General features: G+C 46.3%; 1 protein-coding gene across 3 annotated transcripts in view; it reads left to right on the top strand.

Annotated features, from left to right (window-relative positions):
- The window catches only part of GABRA3 (gamma-aminobutyric acid type A receptor subunit alpha3), a 77787-nt gene that overhangs the window by 25710 nt on the left and 33943 nt on the right, over positions 1-18134 (top strand). For 2 of the 3 annotated variants that reach the window (XM_062584529.1, XM_062584531.1), the window contains exon 4: positions 17117-17184. In XM_062584529.1, coding sequence (XP_062440513.1) covers positions 17117-17184 — 68 coding nt within the window. Of the gene's footprint in view, positions 1-17116; positions 17185-18134 lie in introns of those variants that run through there. The other variant, XM_062584530.1, reaches the window with a different exon arrangement.

Here is an 18134-nt window from a genome sequence, read left to right as displayed (position 1 = left end):
TTAAAGATGAAAACAAGTCAGTTTGTATTAATAACAAAGGCAAAATGATGATGCACTTGATTTCTAAAGCACTCCCTTTCAAGAGAAGGGTATCACTAGGATAACATGACAGGAGTGCTGGCAGTGGTTAAGTTGCCCTGCATTGCTGCTTTTTGGAAGTAGCAGATCCTCACTGTTCCACTTAACAAAGAAGCTGTTAGATACTATAAAATCTCTCCCTGATAAGGACTGTTTGAATCCTGCCTTTCTACTAAATTTGATCATTGTGTCAGATTTTACTTTCTTCCATCTGGACACTAATAACTGTCTTTGAGAAGGAGCACTTGCGTAAGGAGCTGCAATCACTGGTCCTTGGCACCTTCTAGGAGCAAGGATTAACCTGGGCTGCTGTTATCCCTCCCCTAGGGCAGGGGGTCAACGCCAGCGCTGCAAAAAGCAGCTCCCAAACCTTAGAGGGAGCTTGACTCTGCTGGGGTGAGCTTGGGCTTGCTTGTTTTCCTAGGACGGAAGAGTCCCATAAATTTTGAAGCTTTGAGTAGGTCTTTCTCTAACACATTAGATGCTTTGGTTACTGGAAGCCCTTTACTCCCCTGGAGTAAGCATCCAAGGAAGGAGGGAAGAATTTTCAGTGGCTTTCATTTGTTTTTTGCTGTTGAACCTCAACATCATCTTAAACAGGGAAGGATAAGATGAAATCAAATGTCAATCCCTGCAGTGGTAGAGATGGTGGCCATACTCCCAAAGGATGTAAATGAGTTTTGAACTCCAAATGGTCCTTCTGAAGTCAGCCTTGGCTCTGTGGATTTACGCCAGGTGACCCTGACCCCAGCAAACTCATATTTCCTATTATAGATGACAACATCCTTGGAAAAAAGCTGTTGACTTGACAGCAAAGGATTGTTCCCTGGTATACTTGAGGGCTAGCCAACACTGGGCTGAGTCCCACCTAGTCTGTATTCATTGAACAAGGGCAAGCCAAGCTATATATTAAGGAACAAGGAAATTGCACAAGTTAAATTCAAAAAAACTCATTTAGCTAAAGCAGCATAAGCCCCCATGAATATTTATCTGATGTTATGGAGGCATGTTGGACTCCCACCTACTTTATTAAATTGATTTTCAATAAAAATGCCTGTGGAAGACATTTGATTAATGGCTGGTGGGATGCTATAATTAACATGAAGTCTAGAGTCAGCAAGAACTGTCCGCTGAGCTCGCGTGTTCCTGCTGGAGACTGGGCTAGGAAAGTGTTTAAAAACTTTCTCTGAGGTATGGCAGCAATGTTCATTCACTTGGTTTCCCTGGTGAGGTGAACATGAACTGCTCCCTTGTCATTTTTTGGTTGGTGTGTGGTTTTATCAAAGCCGAGAAGAAGGCCTGGCATGGCTTTGGGGCTGGTGTGACTTTTGGTACCAGGATTTTCTGTCTTTTCTGTGCTTTCACACGTGTCTGGAAGGCTACACCTGGGAACTGAGCAAAACACACAGCTTTAATGATGGTGCAGGGTTTGTCTGAGGCTCCCTGGGTCTTTGCATTTAAATGCACCTGGGATGAGCTCCATCAGCCTCTGGATTCACTCGGTTCCCAGCAATTTGCCTGGTTGGATTTATCTCCTAAAGGGAAGGCACTTTGAAGCTCTAGTCTCACAGCTCCATTAAAAAGCTCTAGTGTGATTTCGCGTCAGGCCAGGGCTGTGTCCCTGCAGTGAGCAGCCTGGAAGCTCTTGCAAGAGCTGAGTGCAGCGCAGCCGAGGCTCACGTGAGCCACGGTACCCAGGGCCCTGCTGTGTACGACTGAGCCTGGGGAGCATGGGAGCACCTCGCATGCGGGGGGCAAACCCCGCTGAGCATTTCCCAGCAAGATCAGGGCTGCCTGTGAGTCTAGCTGGCAGGGAACAACCCCAGGCATGTTAGCAGATGTGCCTTTGCGTGCATCTGTCTCCATAAGGTCAGAGAGGTAGTGGAAGGTGAGGAGCACTGCCCCGGGTGTTCTCTTGGCACTGGTGATACCCCCCACCTCGAGCAAAGTCTTTTCCCAGTCCTGGAGCCCTGGCACCCCATCAGTCGCTGCACTTGTGCCTGGAGGAGGCAGCAGCCAGGTTGTGGGGCAACTGCCGGGCTTGTCCAGGTCCCCTCGCATGGGGCCTGGAGCTGATGTATCTGTGCTGGCAGGGAGCGCGCTGAGTCAGACGGTTCTTCTCTCGCTGCAGTCACACTGCCAGGGAGCTGGGCTGAGACTGGACATGGTATGGGGAGTGATAGGAACGTATATGTGAAGGGAAAAGATCAGATGCTGGCCAATATTAATGTGGTAGAAGAAAATAGAGAGGTCTAGTTGAAAACAGAAGCTGAGAAAAGGCAGCTTGGCAGCCAGCATATTTCTGGAGACAGCTTTCTCCTCAGCAGGCTGTGGATTGGTTAGGAAACCTGTCAATAAAGCATGCTTCCATTCACTTTCTCTAATAAAATATATATTTAAGAGAGATATTTCTTGAAAACTTCTGCTAGGAGATGTCTATTTCTGAAGAGATGGGATGGAAAATGACATCCCAAATGGAAGCAGAGAGTTGCTATGGGAACTGGAACGCTTTGAATGCATGTCTCTAAAACAAGAAAACATCCCCAGCAGAGGAAATTAAAAATTGCATCTGGAGGTATCTGCCTTCTGCGCCTCTCTGATGGGAGATCAGAGCATTATGCAGCATATCATAATTCATGTAGTGGGCAGAACTGAAAATCTGGTATTTATTGCCCTGCATTACAGTGATAAACAAAGAGCCTCGCTGTCCGCAGGACAGATGATGCTATTGTCTGAGAAGTGCTGTGGAGTGCAAGATTTAGAGTCAAACTGGAGTTCCCTCTAAAAGGGTTTTTGCTCGCTTGGGATAAAACAACAGCCCAAGCACACAAATAAGCTTGTCTCGCAGCGTTTGGATTACCTGGCTATTCCTAACAGATGCAGGTGTCCTGCCCTGTTTGCTAGTGAAGGGCTTCCCTAGGAGGGACAGGGAAGCCAGAGGAGGGAGGAGTGCGACACAAGGGTCTAGCACGTGTCTGGGGTTTTACCTTGCATTTTAGAGAGTCTCTGTTCATTCCTGCAGCTCCAGGACAGAAATCAAAGGATGAGTTATCCCAGTGCGAGGGAAGGGGAGGATGTCGAAGTCTGGACCAGGCAGGCGCTCTCTAGCATATTCCCTGGGGCAGGGGCACATGGGCAAGGCAGACAGAGATGACTCTAGGAGCTGGGTTGGTCCAGGCTGGTCAGGGCTGCAAAGAGTGTGCGAGAACCTGCCATGCTGCCCAGCGAGTCTCCAGCATCAGACAAAGTGCGAAACTGGCCATTGCAAGGCCATGCGAGTTGGAGGAATTTATTTGTATGATGTGTTGGCACTGCTGAAATCTGAATGAGCAGTGACCATGCAGACCAATGACCTGTGTATCGCAGGGGAAAGAGTTCACTATAGACCTTGGCTCTGTGCACAGCTCAGCAGTCAAAAAGGCAAAGAAAACCCTGGGGTTCATGAGGAAGGGAAAACATCTGTTTGCCATTGCCCATGGAAGGGATGAAGGATGCCAGAAGTGTCACCAGTGGCACAGAGTTTCCAGAGCTGATTAAGTTCCCCTGCTGAAGGAAATGCCAGCCAGGAGCTAAAGGAGGTGATAAGGGAACTACAGTGCTCCCAGCAATGGTTTTCTTGTATCTTCGTCTCAGTACTTGGCATTGGTCTCAGGGGACAGGCTTATGAATTAGACAGGCTCCTGCTCTCAGCTCAACAGCAAGCTGTGTGAGAATTTTTTTTCTAGTTTGAGTGGGTTTTTTTATTTGTTTTTGTTTTGTTCTGTTTTTCACACTACAGTCCACCATGCAGTTTGGCAATCCCCAGCCTGCGGAGCAGCTTGGAACAAGAACCATGCCCAAGATGCATGGGAAGGCAGGGCTGAGGCCGAAAGGCCTATGGGGAAACTGAGGCATGACAGAACTGCCTTGCACATGCAGTGCAGATCAGCACTGATGGTGAGGCTGGAGCCCGGAGCTCAGCCTGCAATCCGCACGCCCTAGTGCTTTTGTTTGTCTCTCTCCCCTATGATGAGACATGCAATGCAGTATGTCTCTCTACCTGACTTGTGTTCCTTGCTTCCTCTCTAGCTTTCCTGTCGTTTCTTATGTATCAGTAATTCTTAGGTTAGAAATACAAGTTCTGTATTGGCTCTTGTTATCTTCCTGGGGATCTGCATTAAGTTCTGATGAATTGCAGAGCATGATAAATGCTTTACAAATGCTGAAGGTTTTACTGGCAGTGATCTGAAGCTTTTTGCAGCTCCTATTCAACCAGGTAAGTGGCCTATCGAGACTTCAGAGGTGATGTTTTGTGCAACAGAAAAACTTGCTGAGAATGAGTTAAGAAAGCTTCAGTGTTTTTAGGAAAGGGATTGTGTAATAACCTGCTGGGACCAGTGTTCCTGCTCCTTGATGGAGGTGCTTCAGAAATGCATGATGTTTATGCAGGTTTTGAGTAAGCATGGTCTAATGATTGAGTCTTTCGCAGCTGAGGTGTATATAATGTGAATGGAAACAGTAAAGTCTGATTTGTTCTGATGTCTTACCTCTATTCTGTATTTGTGACTCCAGTCAAAGTGCTGGGGCATGTTCTTCCTTGAGGGTGTTCTTCACCAAGATCCTGTGATGGGGTCACTAGGAATATCACCACTGACTCTTACTGAAGGAAATAAAATTAACATGGGGTTATAGAAGGAGCCCCAAACTAAAACACAAGATGTTTTGCAAGAAATATGGAAAATTTCAGGTGCAGTTTGCCTAAAGCTAAATTATCAGTCTGGCTTCTTTGCCCACACCTCATTACTTCCGTTGTACATGTAGGCACTCTGCAGGACTGTGCTCAGCAAAAATGTCCTGGCTTCGTTAGCGCCCGCAGCCGTTTGTACAAATTGGTAATGCAGTGTTGTCCGTACACTCTTCCCCAGTCCACTGGGATTGGCAGGGATTCCCTTCCCCAAATGTCTCTAGCTTAACAATCAAGGACAGACTTTAATACTGAATATTTTAAATTGTGTGTGCTAATTTATATTCACACATTTTCTCATTGTATTTATAATATATAATAAACATGTTTATGTAACATCTCTTTTCCATTACCACAAGGTCTCAAAGCCCTGCAGACGCTCAGAAAGCATGCTCATACATACATATTCCTCTTCTGTCTTCATAGCATCTGAGGATGTCCTAAGTCCTTAAAATAGTAACTACAGTAGCTTTGTTCATTCTTCCTTTTCTGTCAGCAGCAAAAATAGCTCAGCTAATTTGTAGTCTCTGTAGACTGTGATTGTGAGAATGAGAGGTGTGTGTAATGCCTACATGACTGCGCATCCTCTCACACTTGCTTCTTTTGCCTCTCTCTTCTGTTCCATCTAAACTTTGTTTATTGATGATCTGCACCATATCCTGATTTTAACCTCTGGGTATGTATTGAATGTCACTCATTTCCCTTAACACGGTAATAAGAACATATGCATGTCTGCACAGAGCAAAGAGGGAAAGCTAAGTTAAACTACTTGAGCTATATAAGTCTTGTGGTAGCTTTTTTGCCTGTGCTCCTGAAGGAGTGAGGCTTATCATGTCTGTCTTTCTGCCTTTGCTCTTCTCAAAGATTTTAAGTTCCTGCAAGATCTGTGAAATTATGCAGCTGAGTAAGAAAAGACCCAAAGTAGAGCGAGGTTGCTGTATGGTTCAGTTTTACATATCAGAACCACCACGTAAGAGGTACCAATTTACAGGAAAGTCAGCTTTGCTGGCTCTGCTGTGATGGAGCAACAGCTCTCCTAGGCTGTGTTCCACAGACTAGAGCCTCTGTCTTGCCAGCATCCCCCACTTTTGGTAAACCTTGATAAAAACCCTTTCTCACGTATGGGAGGGTGTGAAATCCCCATAGCACATTCTATAGAAGCATATGGACCTGCAAACAGGACCTGGTAAGTCTGGACTCCCCTGACGCTTACTTGTGAAGACAAAGGGGCGGTGTAGTGCACTTCGTGTGGCTGTACAGAGAGTTCAGACCAGGAATCCAAGCTACCCTACGGTATTATTTGTGTGAAACACCTAGGATGGAGGCACTGTTTCTCACGCAAAATGGATAAGCAGGTGCCCTGCGCCCCTATTAATGCTGTACTGGAACTCTGGCTCACTGCTCATATGAATGTAAGTCATCATTTGACTCATCTACATTTGTCAGTAGTTAAGCTTTGATCCAAACTCTGCAGCAAGCATAACTTTGGCATGGAGAGATCTGTGACCTGGGTCAGAGCCATGAACCCATGTATAGTGCATTTGAAGTCTGCTTAGTGATTTCCTATCCAAGAGCAGAGCAGAGCAGATCTTTCCTTACTTAACTCGAGGAACTTGTTCCCCAGGTGGCAGAAGGGACCACCTGGGAATTAGACATCCATCCAGGAGCTATATTGTCCTGTAAATCCAAGCACTAGTTAGGTTACTTCTTGGTCCTACATCTAGTTCTGGTGGAGGACACTGGATAGAACTCAGTTAGAAAACTTTGTATGCTGCATTCTGTATATGACAGGGAATAAATCTCTTCATTGCATCAGCTCTCCCGTGGCCCTGCTAAGCAAGAGAGCCAGGGCAGCAGGCTTTCTCTTTGACGGATTTGACAGATACTATTTCACTTCATCTGGGCTGAAAAATTAATGGCACGTAATTGTAGAACATGCTGATATCTCTCATAGCGTGTAACTGATTTCATTGTCGGTCATCTCTTGAGACACCTCCTGAAATTCTTTTTAACTTCTTGCTCCTCTTCTGCTGAAATCTCCAAATTGTGAGGAGAAAGGAGAGAGAGCACAGCTTAAAGTTGTAACACATGCATATCTGTGTTTACAGACTTGATCATTCTCTCCAGTCTGGCTGGAGGACATACAATTCTAGACACTGACGTGCCATCACACCAGAGAGAAGGTAGTGATTAATCATTGCAGCTCACAGTGCAGCTTCTTGGGAGCTGGCTGTACTGTAATAATGTTGGCAGTCCAAGGGGATTCTTCCAACAGCCGTGGGTGATAAGCTAACCTCTGTGAGAAGATGTCTGGGCACGCCAGGGTTGGAGGGACAGGCCTGATTTTTTTTTCCCCTAAGAGCAGCAGATAGCCTTGTTTCCTGTGTAAATGTGATGCCTTTTTGATCGTAAGTCCTCAGAAGTCACTGGAAGCATTAACTGGGGGAAGGGGTCAGATCCATTATACAAGCTGATTTATTTCAGCTCTATTAGTGACGTAGGTGACTTCTTCTAGAAACTAGCAAATAGCCACCAAGCAATACTGCATCAGACAAATAGTTCATGATACATAGGCAGAGTTACCAAAGGCCTCATTTGTGATCCCCTGGAGGCTTTTATTCTCCCTTACTTTTGCTGAGACAAGACATTTATTTCAAACGCTTATATTGTTTCCTTCCTTGCTGCGTGATCAATTCTGCAGGGTACAAATTTCCCAGTGTACAGCCCTCAGCTGACCCCACTTTGCAGTGTATGTGCATCCTGTCATCTTTAACCCTAGTGTCCTGCTTGCCCTTAACAGTTGGGAGCTGGGAAGCTAAGGCCAGCTCTCATCCTTGGGACCCTGGTCACCCTCCACTCCCTCTGCACTCAGCAGAGAGAGTGGGATATGACCAGAGAGAAACTGAGTTCTGGAGCCCTGGAGTCTTCTCCCTCCACAGGCAACATGGGGGCCTGAGGTGCCTCTGTTGTGTCTCTCAGTCCTTCTACCCATGTAATGCTTGCTGAAGGCCTGTTGGTGTCACGCAGGTCAGAGAATTGAGCCTCACTGCCATTTGCTCTGTGTGGCCAATGATGAACTGGGCCAGCTGCCACACACTGGCTATGTGAACTGCCTGAAGGCATGGAGCTCTGCAGGTTAGCTGGGTGGTGTGCAACCAGAAGCCTTCGCTGTGTGCTGTTTCAACTGGTTCCATTCTACATAACATCTCCTACAATGGTGAGCTGGTGAGTAGACCTGCCCTGCCTACCTCTCTGTATCCTTCTGCTCCTCTGGTCCTTTCATGGTATGGCCTTTCATGGCAGACCACCATGTGGCACCACAGACAAAGGCATGCTGCCACTTCTATGGCATGATTAGTCACAAAGTACTGCCATGTCTGTGTTTTTTGTGCAGGCACTTATAACTGGTTCCCAGGCAGGGGACTTTGAAGGCTGCTGGCTTGACCAAAACAATCCATGTATACTCTAGATTATTTTTCTGGCATACCTGTTCACACTGCAGTCCATTTGGGGGAAATAAATGCAGGCTGAACTTGTCAAAGCTGGGTGACTCTCTGTGATGTGAGACTGTTTTTTGCTTCTAAACAAGTAGTTTCACATTCAGGGATGTTGAGGCTCTAAAGCAGCCTATTGATATCTGAAAATGCTTTCTTTGCCTCTAACTTCAGGGCTGGGAGTTTGAAGATGTTGACTGTGACCTTTGTGTGTGTTGGTTTCTCATCTGGGGTATAGGGACGTGTGCCCTCTTGGGAAAGTGGTTGGAGGGATTGCAACGGAAGGACCTGTTAAACAATTATTTGTTTTAATTAGTGGGCTGCGTTCATGGATCTCTGTCCTGCCACTGTCTGTGTGAGGTCACTGACTGGCAAGCAATGGTTGCAGATCAGGACGGACACGCAGCTGTGCCTGTCTGAAGTGGCTTGTGATGTTGTTCCGTCCTTGAGCCTACAGACTGCCCTGCAATGTGGTATTGCATCCAGAGTGTCTTCCTGCTCTGCTGCTTGTGTGGGTTAGGAAGCAGTTCAATTACCCTGCGTTTCCCTGCTAAATGCAGAAGGCAAGTAGGGTGAATTGAAACCCATGATCCCCTGCTAACATACACTAAGGAAATGGCCCACAGATTCCCATGAATTGTGGTGCTGAATTAATTCCCAGACAGATTTCCTCGCAGGGTCCTGTGACTGATCTGAATGCTTTTCCCCTTGTCCCTGCCTGCTTGCTAAGCTACGTCCTTCTCTCGCAGCATGAGCTAGAAAGGAGCTCTGGAACATGCTGTGGTTGTTACACATGGGCACGCAGGGCAAGAGCAGAAAAGATTCCCCAAATTAAAACTGATTGAGGGGAGGGAAGGTTCAGCCTTGAGAGCTGAGCTCTCTGAGCTTCAGCTCTGCTTTCACTTTTGTAGATGCTGGCTTGATGTTAGAGGAAATACCATTTGTTTGCTTTTATTTTTCCTCTCTGTTTCTCACCCTTTCTCTCCAAGATGTGTGCACTACCTCTGTTAGCAGGATGCTTGGTGAAAAAGTTACTCCCTGGTGCAGTTGGGATGCTCCTGGAGTTATCAGTAGTTCATGCCAGTTCGTGGGCTTAGATGGCTGGAGCTACATGAGTCCTTGTCCTCTAGGGTCAGCTTTATCCTCTAGTCTGGACAAACCTGGGAGGCATTAGCAGCATTGTAATAGTATTTGCTGAAATGATTCCTTCTGTGCTGCTATTCCTTAGCTCTCTGGCAAAAAATACAAGAAAAAACATACATGGGAGAGTCTCACTGGCCCCTCCGTGGGAGGACAGCAGTGAAGGCAACATACCGGATTTATTGTGTGCAGCAATGGTGTAGGAAATGGCGTATCTCCCTTCCTGAAGCTCTCGTACAGGGCAAGGGAGGGTCTGGGGGAAGGCAAGGCTCCCGTCGCCTCTGTGCACCCATCCTCTCTGACTGTGCTGCCCATCCTCTCCCCACACTGCAGTGGCAGGCCCAGGGCCAAAATGACTTTGAGTGCCCTATGCCAAATCATCTGGAGACAGGTCCTCCCTTCTCCAATGCCTTTGGTAGTGGTGGATTGCTTTCTTATTATTGAAAGGAGATTTGCAGATCTGGCCTTTGGACGGTGGTTGGTCTGTGTGACTTGACTGGCCGGGCTGTTGGTCACAGCTTCCTGGTGCCGTGGTAAACTACTGCCTGAAAGGAAAGGAAAGGTGAAAGGAAAAGTAGGAGATGGCAAAAGCAGCAGCACTGGTGAAATGGAATTGACTTGTCAGAGCGAGAGAGGAGGGATCTGAGGGTGGAGTTTCTTGGCTGGGGTCTGTAGTGCCTCCTGTGAAGGAAGAGCACTGCCTCATGTTTCCCGTGTGCTGTGTAGTGCCATCTCGGCTCCAGGAAAGCTCTGACACGCTCGTCGGAGATTGCTCTCCTGAGGCTGCAGCAAAGGTCGCAGAAGGAAGAGATGTTTCTATTCTTCTTTTGTTCCAGAGGCTAAAATTGGAAGGAAATTAAATCCACACAGTGAGGGGCTGAGAAAATGAAGAACGAGACACTCAGAAAGCTTCTTTGTGCAGCCGCAAAAATTACCTTCTGCTGCTTATTAATTAGCATGGCAAGGGCTTGGAAGAAAGCAGGAGCTGGAAGTTGGTAATACAAACTCCTCTTCCTGTGTTTCTCCTCCTGGGGATGCTGAGTTAGTTGTAAAGCACCATCCTGTGCCATGTGCTTGCTCTGGGTTATATGACACAGCAACAGCCCAATGGCTGTTTGCAGGGGTGCTGTGTCAGGCTGTTACCCACGTGGCATGGCTCTCCTCCAGCACCACTAGTAAGAGAGCCCAGGTCAGGGTCCTTCCTGGGGGATGCTCATGTGCTTAGGGGAAGATCAGACAGATACTTGGAAGAGGGTCACTGGGAGCAGAAGGATCTCATTAAGCTGAGAAACTCTTGAGCTGAGACTAATCCCAGCCTGGAGAATGCTAAGGGGTGAAATCAGCCTGTTCTGCATTTTAGGTTGTGGCTGTGATTGGAGACATGATATTGGGCAAGTTGAAGCCCTTCTGTGAACCAGTAAAACTGTGCTTATCTCCAGAGACTAGCCCTGACACAGACTTTGGGTTCGTACTGAAGTGCAACAGAACCTGAACAGCACTGTCCTGCTTTCTAGTTTCTTCTGGGCCTTTATCTCGGGAACTCCAGTACAGTCAGGCTTGTCACCCTCTGTGAGACAACCACAGTCTCACCTGGCTCTTCCCTCCATAAGTTGCTTCAGCTCACGCTGGCCATCTCACACAGTACCCAGGCTTGAGGACAGCCTTGGCCTGATGCCTTTCTCATGGGTTTGCCTCCACCCAGTTCTGCCTGAGCCCCTCAAGAGCATGGCCTCAGCCGCTCTTTGGTGCAGGGTGGGGGCCTCTGCCAGCCCTGCCAGGACCCAGGGGTGCTAGCATGGGGACAAGGCAGGCCAAGATCTCATAGGTCCCAGCTCAGGAGAGGGCTGAGTGGGACCACCGCTGCTCAAAGCACACACTCAGAGAGATTTCTGTCCCCCAGCGTATCGAACTTATCTGTGAGATAAGACTAGGTAGCCTCTCCAACGTCAGCATGGTTGCCAGGAATCCCCTGGTTTTGCCCCTTTTAATAGCATGCATCATTTGGGAACCTCCAGTGCTTAGATGCAGACACATCATTTCTGCTCAGTTACGGCATAGCCTCTGGGAACCCCATCTGGGAAACGTGACTGTGCTCAGTACATCCACAAACCTCAAGAGCTGAAACACAACCGGCTGCGTAGATTATATTATGGCTAAGATTCTTAAATAAACAGCACTTGATGAGTGCAGCGGGATGTTTAATAAGAGCCTTCTCATCCTCCCGTGCCCCCCGCCTCCTGTAATCACTTGCAGAGGCAGCCCTGCAATCGGCAGCCAGAGTGAGGAGAGAGGCAGGGTAATTTGTATTCCAGCTCTGCTACTGCTCCTAGTGCTTCCAAGAAGCAAGTAAAAATAGCACTCAGTCATTTTGTAAATAATAGCTATTTCCTAGCTGGCCCAGGGAGTCATGAGCACTTAAAACGGAGATTGCAGGAACCGGAGGGATGTCTGCCTCTCTGTTGTGCAAAGGGCTGCAGGCAGCCAGCACCCAGGAGGAAGGGGCACTGGGACGTGGAGGAGCCGCTCGCAGCAGCGGAGGCAAGGGGAGAGAGAGCAAGTCTGCAGCCTTCTCTGTGAGGCATATCCCCAGATGCTGTGAGATGGAAACCCCAAAGCAGCCTGGCAGCTGCTGCTGCTTTACACCTTCTGCGAGTGAAACAGAGGCAACTGGTCTGCTTGCACTGGAGTCAGGGCAGCAGGATTTGGCCCTCCACACAGCACTAATAGGGACATTTATTGCCTGTACAAGCAGCCAGATCTGGCGTAGCAAATTCTTGGAGAGGAAGGGTAGCTTTTAAAGAGCAGGCAGGTGTAGAGAGTGCCATGGTAACACTGGGGAATGGATGTTACAGCCTTTATTTTACATTTGCATTGCAGATCTACCCAGCTGTGGGGAATTTCTGCACACAGGAGTGAAGCAGCATTGCCTGGCTAGCATGAACAGGCTGGCAAAGAGCTCTGTGTGCCATGTGGGAGAAGGGGCAACGTTGTTTAACCCACAGCACTTTGCCCCTGCTCACAGGCTTGCTATAGATGATGTTAGAGGCTTGAGTACACTGAGGCTTGAGAACGTAATAATAAGTGGGATGGGACTCACCCTTGCACAAACGGTCTAGGATCATAACACAATATTTAGGTGTTTAAATTCTGTCTGTGTTTAAATGTTGATCCTGAAAATCCCTTGCTCTTACAGGTTCACGGTCTTTTCTCTTTCCTGGTTCCCAGCAGCTGGGGGCATGGTGAGTCTCCACAGCCCAGCTGGAGGTGCTTTTGCAATATTCCAAGAGCAATATCGGATCCTCCAACAGACATCTGTGAACCAACATAGGTTGTTGCTCTAGAGCTGGGCTCCGGTCCTTGCTCTGCATTAGCCTCCTACCTTAAGCAAGTCTCTCCTATCTCATTTCCCACCTGTAAAACAGGACTAGAAGCATCCACTTGCCCCCCAGGAAGCTGGTTCAGTTCACTTACGCATGTAAAAATCTGAGATACAGGGAAGAAAGGTGCTTGGGATGAAGAAGTGCTATTTAATGTACTATAACAGGTCTATGGAAAATGCCTAACCCTCCACATACAAACCTCAGCTATTAATTCTTTGGTGAGAACTGGGCAAGATGGCCAAGGTGCAGCACACAGATGTTCAGATCTGCAGATGAGGAAGGGGATAAGGACTTCTCTACCATATCTCCTGGGCTTATGCAGGAAAGGCTCCTCTGCTGGTTTTCTTGTGTTGCAAAAATAGGTGCAGCTTCTTCATGTTTGGGTGAAGTGTGGGTACATATGACGGCAAGAAGCGGGGAAGTTGCTTGAATAGCCCATGACTTCTCTGATGAGGAACATTTCACTGTCACAGAGCTGATGGGCTCCTGTGGTGCCAAGAACAACGTGGAAGCTTGGGCTCATGTAATGCTGCTACAGGATCACATGGGAAGCCTATTTCTAAGGCTGTAGCTTACTCTGTTCTGCTTGTTTTACTGGTTAATGCATTTCCCTGCTCTACTGGAATCTCTGCTTGCACAGCAATGATTTAAATTCAGAAATCCCTCCAGATCCTGCCCTGCCTTGGAAGCACGAAGTAACTGGGAAAGTTCAGTCTCACTTTTGGCATTAAGGGTGCAAAAAGTCTGTCTGCTTAAGTGCTGTGCCCTGAAGTAGGAGTAGAAAAAATGGCCTGGGAGAGGACCTGAGCCAGCCTTCTAGTGCTCATTCACAGCTGGAGCTGCCCTTCTATGCATGAAGGATCCTGCTGATTTCAGTGGGTCAGTGTGGCCTGGCCTGAGTGGCACATATGTCCACTGGAGAGCGGCAGCCTGGAGTCTGGAAATGAGAGACTTTCCAGATCTGTGTTATTCTCCTCAGGCCAGTGCTGTTAGGATGAAGAGATGAGAAATAGGATGGGATTTATTCTATGATCCGGGAAGAGCAAATCTGACTTCTGTTTCCTTTGCTTCCAAGAAGGACAGTAGCTAGAGGAGGATGTTCCTACTGAGCTTGTTCTCTGTGGCTGGTTGGGCATAGGAAATGCTGTTTTGTGGTCTCGCATGCTGATAGACAAGCACGGGGTACCATGACAGATTAAAGGGGATTTTGATAGAGATGTCTTAGGGAAACAGACTGTATAACTGGTATGGCCCTGTACTCTGCCAACTACTCTCTATTAAAACCTTTCCTAAGAGTTAGGGGCAACTAAAGATATTTTGAAAGTAGCTTTGGTAGCCAGACTGATGTTCCAGCCACTGAGGACCTTGCAGGTGGGCTATACTAGATTTAACTCTATCATCTAAATCCTGTGATAGCACAAAACATAGCTCAGCCCCAACCAAGAATTTTGCGCAGTGCTTTACCTAGTGCATTTGAATGATGTTGCCCAGACCGAATTAAATGGGTGCCTTCCTCTGGTCCCTGCATTACGTTGGTGGATAGCAACAGCTGCATATTGTGATAGTTGATTCTGTTTCTGTTATTATTTGCTTTGCCATCACTGGCACAGTGAAAGTATTGGTCACCCCAAGTACTATTAATACATGTTATTTGTGTGAACAGATGGAAAGGACAAGAAATACCTTTTGGTCCTGAGATTGCAAAGTTGGAAATGAAGTGTTTCTAAGTGGTCTTGGTCTCTTCTTTGCTGGGCTCCTGAAAGGCTCCCACTGGCAGGGGACCTCATTCCTTTTCTATGCTGTGCAGGAGCACATTCATGAGCAAATCATTGAGAGCAGTGCATTGGCCTTCATCAGAGCAATGTGGCAGGCACTGGATGTGTGACTCCATCCTGAACTGCAGGTCTCCACGAGCAATTTAACATAACAGGGATTTAACATAACAGGAGAAGCTATGCCAAGTTTTTTTAACACAGGACCTTGATAAATGCTATAGTTTTGATCAGATTTGCCAGTAGGTTGTGGGGAGGAACAGGTCTCTGGAGCTCCGTGACTGGTAGTTTAAAATACGCTGAACATATGGACAGAAGACAGGATGAGATCAGATGCACCTAGGATTAAATCATAACCAGCTAACTTTCCCTCAGTTTTTTCCGTTCTGTTTCATAAGAATACAGTGACAATATCATTCCCTGGTGCCATCGCTTTTCTAAGAAGTGTCAGCAAAAAACAACCCCCCTTTTTTAAAAATTAAACTTGTGTACTCTCCATTTTCTTGGGTTTATGCCAAATGCTAGCTAACAAATAAAAAGAGCAGCATCCTATACAAGGGTGTGCAAAATTAGTTCTGCCTTTTCACCTGGTCATCACTTCCTGAATCACTTGGATCCTGCAGGTCACATTGTATAGCACAGGTCCTTTTATGGACCCCTCTATCCCTCTTTCCAGCTCAGTTCCTCTTGGATTCACAAGGTAATTTATTCTGCCTGTCTGACTTCACTGGTCATGGGTGACTGTGTATCCTGATCTGGTATCTATTGCTGTGTATTATTTATGTTGGACAATCTAAACAGTCAAAAAAGGAGAGGAGAGGGGAGTGGAGAGAGAGTTCCTTTTTTCCTCTAACACTTAATTGAAGAACCTCACTTCACTAGAATTGCCTTCTATGCTGTATATCTCATTTGGGGACTTGCTTGGAGGGACACAGAGAGAATACTGTGAGTTTGTCTTACAGAAGTATCTCATTTTGTTTAAAAAGTTGCCTCACTGACTGCTGTGTGTTTCAGAAAGTGTACTGCCTACATATTTCTCTTTAACCTTCTTTTTATCGCATCAAGACAAGATCAAGGGTTACTTATATAGCACAATAATATCAGCCACAGGCTGTGTCAGTAGCTCTCCAACCATAATAACTGAAGACATGTATATGTATGTTTTAGCCATTAAGGAGAAAACTCTGCCAGAATGCATTATCTTTTTTTTCCTTTCTTTTCTTTTTTTTTTTTTTTTTTTTTTTTTTTTTTTTTTTTGGAATACCAAACTTTGTTGAAGCATAAGATTAAGCTTCATGATATTAAAAAATAACTGTCAGAGAACACAAGAATTTCCATAACTGAATTGAGCAATGAATTGAGCTGTCCAGGCTAATAATATAGCTGCTGCAGAGGCCAAAATGGGATGCTACTGATAAAACACAAACTCTTTTTGAAGCTTTAAACAGGTTCTTTCATTGGGAATGCAGCTGAGACAATTAACAATGTACAAAAGGAGCACAATCATATGATCTATCCCTAAAGTAATGCAGATTTATAGTAATGTAGTGCTAAACTCAAGGCACCTCATTCAAGTCTTTTAGTATATTCTAGTGGACAGAGTACTATCTGCCAGGTGACCACAGCAAGCCACCCCATCCTCCTGTGCCTCAATTTCCTTGCAAAACAGGACCATGACAGAGACCTCTTTGAGGAGGCATGCTGAGATGATAATGATGGAAATCATAATGAGAACTGCATGTGCTGTTCAGCATGGATAGTGTCAGCTGATAGCCACATTCTGGAAAGCACTTCAGTTTATCTTTACCTGGACTCATAGAATTAAAATTGCCCATGAGTTTTAGTGGCTGGAGCAAGAATCGAGGTCTCCTGATTTTGTTGAGGCAGAGTCTGGAAGGAGACTGCTTTTCAGCATCTGCAAGGAGAACATAGTCTGGCTGTAGATGACTATAGGAGGCATATAAATACTACCTCCACAAGAGCTGCTGTCCTTCAGTTGAGACTCTTAGGAAAGCAGCAAACATGATAGGAGTAAAAGGCAAACAGAATATTGATTCTTCTATGTACAGATAAGTCTGAAGCTGTAACAAAAACTGAGTTTTCTAAAACTGGTGGAACATTTCTAGGATATTTATCAGGCTGGGAGACACAAAAGGGTATCAGATTAAAGAGAATTTCATAATTTGGGGACTTACCTCTGTACTGAAGATATGGGGATCTGTACAACAGTATGTATTGCGTAACTGCATATAATTTGTAAATACACATAGTCTAACTACGTTAGGACATATTCATCTGTGGTTTAAGTGTGGAAAGCAGTATAGCTATATCAAAGATGAATTTGCCCAACTATGAATGATAAAATCAGCTATGGTTTAGGGTACACTACTGAGCAAAATACCAGCTTGTTGAGGGCTTCACCAGGGAGGCACCTGACATGAAAAAAACAACACACAGAAAAATGCTAAAGCTTTTCCTGTACAAAAGCATTCTTTTCTCTAATTTTTTTTTCCTCTTTTTATGTCCCAGACAGCGTAACTGAAGTCAAGACAGACATTTACGTGACGAGTTTCGGCCCTGTCTCGGACACAGATATGGTAGGTGCTATTGGCCAGGCAGGTGTGCCTCCAAGGGAGTGGGTGGTGTGTCTGGCAATGGTGGCAGCAGTGTCCCACTCTCAGCCCTGACCAGTCTGGGCAAAAACAGGACGTTCCTAAAGGCAGGAACATGACCAAGCATCCTTCCTGTATGGGCAGGAACGTGCCTAGTCATCTTCTCTTGGTGGAGGCAATAGAAGCGAACTGTTTCTTGGATGTATTTTAACTTTTGGAAACCAAATGATAATGCAAAACGCAAAATTAGAGAGTCAACACCTCTGCATCATTTGAGCAGTCTGGAGGCTTTAGAATCTTTTTGTTTCCTGTAAGAGCAACCTGAGGCAATGAAATGGGAAGCAGGCCCAGGAGACCAAAACCAGTATGTAGCTCCCTCATGTGCCTTGAGAAGCACCTTCATTGTAGCCAATCTTCCTCAGTCAGACTGCATGGAAGTACAAAGATGCTTCATGGGAAGTGTCCAAATGTGGCCTGTTTTGATGACAGTGCCAAGAGAGAGCAGTTCCCACTCACAAATTGTCCTAAGCCCTTGAACCAGAAAGGAGGCAAAAGAGAGGAAAGAAAAAGACTGAACTGATCGGAATATTTTGACATGTTCAGGGAAAATTATTAATGAAAAGGCCTGAGGTCTGAATCTAGGCTTGTATTCCCACAACAGTTTGTCTTCTAATTAAAATAGGACTGTGGAGCATAATTAATAGTGAGCTTTCTCAAAAGCATTTCTTGCAGTTTGTATTCCACATGCAGACTTACACAAGAGAGTTGACTGGTTGTGGTGGCTTTACATTTCAAGGCTGCCACATGAGGCCAGTCACGCATTAGGGACTGAGGCTCTCCTGCTTGCCTAGTTCTGGAGGTTACGTGGTGCTGCAGTACCCTCGGGTACCCAAGGAGAATTTGGAGCTGGAAGGAGCCCATCTGAGGCAGGGAGC

The sequence above is a fragment of the Rhea pennata genome, chromosome 11, assembly GCF_028389875.1.
Source record: "Rhea pennata isolate bPtePen1 chromosome 11, bPtePen1.pri, whole genome shotgun sequence".
Taxonomy (NCBI): Eukaryota; Metazoa; Chordata; class Aves; order Rheiformes; family Rheidae; genus Rhea; species Rhea pennata.
The sequence above is the reverse complement of the archived record's forward strand: the minus strand, read 5'-3'. Positions and strand labels throughout refer to the sequence as shown.